At 37.3% G+C, this 7,595-nt stretch overlaps 1 protein-coding gene across 1 annotated transcript; it reads left to right on the top strand.

Annotated features, from left to right (window-relative positions):
- The first annotated feature begins 1,480 nt into the window (after nt 1-1,480).
- On the top strand, nt 1,481-7,508 carry LOC119884101 (high affinity immunoglobulin epsilon receptor subunit alpha-like). The gene is made up of 8 exons (XM_038694572.1): nt 1,481-1,533; nt 1,687-1,731; nt 2,007-2,270; nt 2,356-2,604; nt 2,873-3,007; nt 3,838-3,894; nt 5,659-5,712; nt 7,429-7,508. Exons 1-8 carry the CDS (start codon nt 1,503-1,505, stop codon nt 7,506-7,508), a joined length of 915 nt encoding a protein of 304 aa, XP_038550500.1. The 5' UTR covers nt 1,481-1,502.
- Nucleotides 7,509-7,595: the final 87 nt, after the last annotated feature.

Below are 7,595 nucleotides of genomic sequence, written 5' to 3'. Positions count from 1 at the left end.
TTCTGTGACTAATAAAGCAAAAGTTTAAAAAATGTATTGGTGTATCATGACCATATTTTGTCAAAATATTTGGATAGAAAAGGAACATTTTGTTAACACTTTAATGCCAGTAAAATACCTAAATCAGTAAAATGGTTGTCTCACTGTATGTAACTATACTGTGACTGTGACTAAACTGTGTTTAAATATGTGTAATAATATTTATGTCTGGCGAAAACACATTTTATGTACTGTGAATGGTGTACTGCAGGAGGCAGCGTAGAATATGTGAATCAAATGTGTGTTAAAAAGAAAGAGAGACAGAGAGAAACACTGGGGAAAAAATGAAAAATAGGTTATTATGATACTGATAATATATGATCCCAGTGTGTCCCATGTATTTGTGGAAACCTGAGGCATCACCTGTCATGAAGGGTATTATCACTCTTATAACATGGCCACTCACCAACAAAATGCCAGATGTTAAAGCCAATATAAATTACCCTTCCTCTGTGTAATTATAGAACCATAAGTTTTGCATTTTGAGGAAGCATTTTTAATGATTGCTTTAAAATCAAAAACGTAATTAACCTATTAAAACAGAGTATAGTGCTGCGTCTATAACATACTTAGCTCTGCCCCTCAGACTTTTAGCAACATTACTTCAATACTCCTCTCTGTCTTCCAACAGTTAGTTGATTTGGACTTCCATATTCGGAGAAATATGTTCGATGGATTGGCACAAAAGTGTGTGCATATACTTGCATGGTTCTCAGACCATTAATCTCAACACTGGGATGTCTATGACGGTCATTTTCAAACTTTTTCAAATATATGTACGATAAATTGTTAGATAAAAAATAACAATACTGCTGGTAACTGACTTTTCCTAAAAGATTGTATATGTTCATTTAAAATGTGATTTTTTTTACATTTAATTTTGGTATTACTTATTAGATATTGTGTTTGCAGTAGTAGTATAGCAGTATAGAAATTGTAGTAATTATGTAATTCCAGCACTTGTACTGCTAATGACTTCATACAAGCTTTAGTGGCACCATGAGGTTATCATTATCTTTTTTTTTTACATTTCAATATGTCAAGAACTAACGACATCTTTCAAAACTAAATTCACATCACCTGCTTGTCTTCGTCACCATGTTTTTTATTGTGAGCTTGTTGGCCTGCAGATTTTAGCATTTAGCTCAAAGTACCAAGCACAGCTTTCCAGATCAGCTAGCACAGCTGTTACAGACCCATATCTTGGTTTAAGCCTCACAGACACCTACACAAAGTAGTTATAGTCACTTAAATTTATATTTGAATCTATATTTGCTGAAACACTGAGGCTATTTCTGCCAGGTCAACCGCTCTGTTTCTGAGAAAAGGTCATCAAACTGAAGCACAAAATTAGTGTTGCATCAACAGCAGACATAAGCCACACAGGAAGAAACATATCCCCACCTTCTTCTTCTTCTTCTCACACTTCAGTCTGATGTTCTGACAGTCAGTAACGAGACAACATGAAGGTCAGAGCTCTCTGCATCAGACTATGTGAGTACTGACTATTTGATAAAAACAAAACCATAAAGAGGTTGTTAAAATCAGTTATGAGATTTAATAGGAGTAGCTGTAGGAATCAATAAAGCATGTAGATGCTGTAAATGAATTTCTGTGATGTTCAGCTGTTTTCATTTGTCTCTCCAGTGATGAATGTGTTATTCCTGCTGTGTGAACCTGATCAGAAAGTTGGTAAGTATCAGTTAGTTGATCATTTAATTTGATCAAATATTTACCTTTTTGATGAATGCATTTCATTGTGGGGACGTGTTCGTTGGAAAGTATTAAAGAAAAGAAGAAAGCAGGAAAATGTCTTCTTTTGAGATTTTGGTGAACTGGCCCTTTGTTTATCATTTTTATGAACAGATACATTCATTAGTTTTTATTTTGGTTCTGTTATTTTAGAACTATATTCCAGGTGTTTATATGTGAATTGAGAACAGATCTGTTTGTTTTCTTTGTTTCAGTGTCTCTTCATGTCGTCCCAAACAGTCTGCAGTTCTTTGAATATGACGCTGTAACTTTCCATTGTGACGGTTACTCTGTCTCAACTGCATGGAAACTTGTACATAGATTAAAAGGGGAAGCTCTCTCATGTAGAACTACAAGTAAGGTGACAACAACAGAGGTGACCTGTACCATTAAAAATGTATATCCAGATGACAGTGGAGAATACTGGTGTGAGACTGGAGAGGAGAAGAGAAGCAACAGCGTCAACATCACTGTCACTGGTATGTTTGCATTAAGACAAGAATCTTTTGTCATAAATTGACCACGAGTTTAACATGAAATAAATATCAAACACATGTTGATCAGCTGGTTCTGTGATCCTGGAGAGTCCTGCCCTACCTGTGATGGAGGGAGAAGCTCTGACTCTGCAATGTAGAGACAAGAAGAAGACTTCCTCCAACCTCACAGCGGATTTCTATAAAGATGGCCGCCTCATCAGGAGCAGCTCTACAGGAAACATGACCATCCACAGTGTTTCTGTGTCTGATGAAGGACTCTACAAGTGTATCATCACTGATGTTGGAGAATCAGCAGAAAGCTGGCTGGCTGTCAGAGGTGAGACAGCAATGTAACACAATAAAATAATGTCAGATTCCCAGGGTACAACACTTAAATGGTTAATTTAAGTCTCTGAAACAAGTGAATTGAACTGGCGCGGGGATTTTTAGAAGCTCTGATTTGAAAGTTTTTAACAGTGAAAATATGTTTAGAGGTATGTTTATTATCTTCCCTTTTTCACCTTTTAATCTTTGTTAACCATAGTTTCTTCCCAAACTGCACAAACAGCACATTACAAGTTGGCATACTTTCTTTTCTATTCCAGAAAAACCCAAAGAGCCCACCTCTCTCAATCCTTCCTCCTCCAGTTCAAATCCATGGATCATTGTTACTGTTTTATTGCTGATTCTGCTGTTTGTGGTGGGACTACATCACTTTGGAAAAGGTTATTGGCACAGAGGTACAGATACATTTCACTAACAACTTTACTGCTATAATCATTCATATCTTCTGCTGTGCTGCGTATAGCAAGAGGTCAGTCAAACTGTAGTTCTGCTTCTGATCAACGACATATCACAGTCTGTGCACTGCAGCATAAAAGTGGACGCCCCTTAAGTGGCATCTCTAATAATAATAATAAAATATATATAGTCTCTTCACTCAATACTCAGCAGGACTTCACTAATGTATGGAGCTATAAGTAGGCTAACTGAATTTTCCACAACATAGTTCTGCAAATATTTCACAATTAAAGTCTTGTCAACAAGTTAAGGTCTTCTATCCACATTAACACCAAGTGGGTTTTAATTTGAAACATTTACAGGAAGTGTTGAGGTATTTATTTTTATCTGTGACATATTGTAGTCAGTCAAATTTCCAACATTTTAAAATTAATCAGGTATCAAACTGTAGACTGGAAACAGCAAACAGCAACACAATGAACGCATTTAAATAAGCCTAATTATATTAGGCCGATTGTAGAAGAAGAGCATTTAGTCGCTATAATTAAAGTTAAAAGTGAATTTTTCATAATAACGTGTTAGATTTATTTCCGCTACTGAAAATAAGCTCAACCCGTGCGCTCCCTTCCTGGACCCCTGCCCGGCGAAACTATTCTGCTCAAAAAATGATATTCGGGCCAGCTCTACTTATATAACACCATTCATCACATAAATAAAGCTCAGGAAAAGAAATGTAAGTTGCTATGTTTGCTGTAAAAGTTTTTTATGCATTTAACTTCTGTTGCTGGTTTTCTGTTGAAGCTGTTATTTTCCCTTTCTTGCACTGCAGCATGGCTCTACCTCTCCACACTAACACTTGGATCAGGCTCAGCTGAGGATCGAACAGGTGAGAAAAAAAACATGTATCACCATACAGCATTTTTTTTGGCATGCTAGTAGGAATGCAAAGTTAGATTTACCCTGCCTTCCATTATTAGGATCTTAATATAGGTAAAAATCGCAGACTACAAAGTGCTTTACACAAGAGGACATTTTTAAGAAGTCTAAAAGTAAGTTTAAATTAATTTCATCATGTCAGTGACCTCTTGAACTGGTGTAATCTCTGTGTCAGATCTGAGGTAGGAACCCACAAGCAAAATCAAAAAAGAGTATTCTGTTGAGGTGGTTTATTGTGAAACACACTTTCAACAGGCAGAACAGACAAGTTGGGGGGGGGGGGGGGGGGGGATTAGTAATGATGAACGGGCTAGCAGATCCAATAGAGTGGAAGTGGGCCGGTGGTGAATCCAAAAAACTAAAAGTACGCCTACCAGAGAGGACCTGGTCAGTTAAGCAATTGACACATTTGGGTTGTGAGACGTGATGAAGCACAAGAACAAGACAAGAAGATTTTTTGCACTATTTAGATTAAATAATGACGCAGATGCTCACGCTCGGCTCTCTGATTGGGTCTTATAAGTAATGCAAAGCAGAAACACGATGCTACTGAGTTTTTGAGTTGGTATTTTTACTAAAATCTTCAGTACCATCTGCTTCATGTTTACACCGACACGCGCATCAGTGTACCTGAACGGCCAATAGATGTGCATTTTCAGTCGTTTTAATGTAGACGGAGATCAACTCTGATATGCAGCTAAAATGCTGGTGTGGACGGAGATCGTATTCGTTTTAATTTTCCATTTGTAAACTAAAACGGAGTAGTGTGCATGGGGCCTAAGACTTTCAATATTGAGGATCTGATGTTATTCAAGTCAGCTGTCAACCAACAAGCTAAAGTAAAGTAAAAGGAAAAATGGAGAACGAGGGAGATAGATGTTCTATCGCCCCCTTCTCTGTTGCACTTGTCACACAAACCTGGCTGAGTTCAGCCCTGACAAAACGTAGCAAACCAGTGCAAAAGTATTTGGATTGAACTCGCCCCAGATGGAAAGTAACAACTTCGATCGGCGCCGTTGAGCCAATCAGAATTCAGCTAAACAAGGATCAGTCCACTGAGGGGCCACTCGTATCCCCCCCACAGTAGTGAAAGTGTTAGTTTGGCCCAGACTGACAGACACACAGTGTTCTGCTGCAGCTGACAGGGCGGCCAGTGCGGTCGCAGATCATTTTAAAACATTAGAAACTGAAAAATGCCAGTATTTAGGGGCAATAAACGTCAGAAAATCCATATGAAACTGTGGGTTGTCCCTTCTCTTGCTTCTCCAAAATGTAAAGTAAGAGGGCAATTTTTTAGTTTTAGAAAATAATAATAAATTATTGTGTTTTTCGGGGTGCTTGATGAATTTTATGGTCAAAAAAATGGTTTAAAATTGCCCCTGCAGGTTACCCTCACAGACTCCACTACAGAGAGACAAAGAGAGAGAAAGAAAGAACACAGACAGACAGAAACAGACCACACTCACTCACAAACCAGCTGTCACAAGGCAGGTATCACGGCAGTGAGGTTGTGACACACTGCGTCATTTTTTGTATGACATGGGAAGACCCTGTCCTGTTACTCATTTTGAAACAAGCAACAAATTAGCCAATAGGCAACATGTCTTTCCTGTTTGTTCACAATATGTACTTGTGTAAATAGTTATTTGTCCATGTATTTGTCTGTCTACATTACCTGCCATGTGAATTTAAATACTTTTTTCTTACTCTGTAGAGTGTGCAGCCGAAGTGACATATGCTGTTGTAACAAAAAACAAAAGGATGAAAGGTACTTAACCAGACACTGTTATTTTTCCTTTAACTTTACGAACTTCATGTCAAGTGTGTAACTGAAAAGCAGTGTGGGTAACACAACATCTACATTGTATATTTAATTTAACAGCTCAAAATTTTGGTTTAGAAATCCACCGCCATGCGCATTAATGTTAACAATAACAGAAGTGTTACAACATTTCTATGCAGTAGGTCTGTCTGGCATTGTCTCAGTCTGTGTGGGTGCTGGTGGTATTTTGAGCTTCCTGAATCAAACCACAGAGAAAATAAAAGGTTGAAGTTCCCATCAGAAGAGTATGTACAGTGGAGGGTGTGAGTTTGCTTTGTACAGCACAAAAGGGTTACCTCTGTAATTTAAGATATGCATTCAATTTGAAGTTGCACACTGTTCTTACACTCTGTTTTGCTCAAAAATGTTTAAGTTTAAGTTTTGCAAAAATTGACTTTATACTTGTGTCAAGCCCGTGATTATTAAACTGAGGTGGGTTTTATTTCCATTAAATTGTAGGAGCCTTTCGATGAGAAATGAAATATGTGAGTTCAGACATGAGATCGAGATTTTAAGAAGCAGTTGTCCGGTAGAACTTGCTCGCATATGTAATATTAGAAAATAGGAGAATAGAAGAGCAAAATCCCGGCCTAATTCAACCACTGGTGTCATGTAAACCTTCAACAGAAAACAGAAATCTATTATCGAGTTAATTTGCATAATAACAAATCCTAGATTTAACTAATGGAAAAAATCCAATCAAAGCAAAAGCAAAATTAGATTTGAGCCTTGTGGCTACCAATGTTGGGAGTAACGGGTTATAAAAGTAACGCAAAACACAGTAATGTATTGCTTTTTGCTGTAACGCAGTAATATAATGTATTACTAATTACTAATATTATTCCACAGTTTACAATTTCTGTAAGGTGCGTTACAAAGCATTTTAACCCAAAATTAGGTGGTCGTGTTTTTTTAATAATTCAACAACACCGAGAAACATTTCAGCAGCCCGACAGGAGTGTCGGGGTTCGAATAATCGATGATGTTATGCTGCTGTGCCTCCTGCGTAAATGCGCACGGCGTCTTTTTTAATGGGGAGACAAAATATACACCATAGAATTCCTTTCATTTTAAAGAAACAGTCAGACATTTTGGGAAATATGCTCATTCACTTTTAGGTTAAATAATGAAGATCACTGCCTCTCTTAAACCTGTGTGTGAAGTGTGTAGCTGGGTCAGAAGGTAATTATCTTTGCTTAACATGATGTTTACTATCCAAGATGATCATAAAGCTAAGCAAATGTAAACACAACAACTTGTGGTATTAATGGGAGCTACATACAACAATTTCTTGGCAAACAGTGGGCAGAAACTTCAGACTTTCATTTCTACATTTTGTTTGTGTACAACTAAAACAAACAGTATTTGTCATTTTATGAGCTTTAGAGAAATATTTTGTAAACTTTGGAAAGAAAAGGGCTAATTGTTTCCCTCTGCTTACAGACTTTATGCTAGGCTTAGCTAATCTCCTCCAGGCTCTAGCTCCTTACTTAATGGACAGATGTGAGAATGGTGTTGATCTTTTTATGAAACTCTTGCTAAGAAAGTCAGTATTTATTATTTTCCAAACACATATTTAAAATCAACCTTAAATTGAGGCAGAGCACCATCACAGATGAAATATTTATCTATCAGCTGAATATCTCTCTTTATCTCTGCCAGATAAGGATGAATTTTCATGTGGACCTGTTTACTACACTTTGAGCCTCGGTGACACTCAACAACTGGGTGAGACAGACTAGTTGTGGTTAAAGCCATTTGAATGTTAGCTTCTAAATAACATCAGGGACACAACCAAATTTGTAATAAAGTAAGTGAAACGAGTGTTC

This window comes from Micropterus salmoides, unplaced genomic scaffold (assembly GCF_014851395.1).
Source record: "Micropterus salmoides isolate LMB-PRFRI ecotype aquatic unplaced genomic scaffold, ASM1485139v1 Ms_hic_scaffold_3182, whole genome shotgun sequence".
NCBI classification, from domain to species: Eukaryota; Metazoa; Chordata; class Actinopteri; order Centrarchiformes; family Centrarchidae; genus Micropterus; species Micropterus salmoides.
Note: the sequence above shows the minus strand (reverse complement) of the source record. Positions and strands in the feature narration are given on the sequence as shown.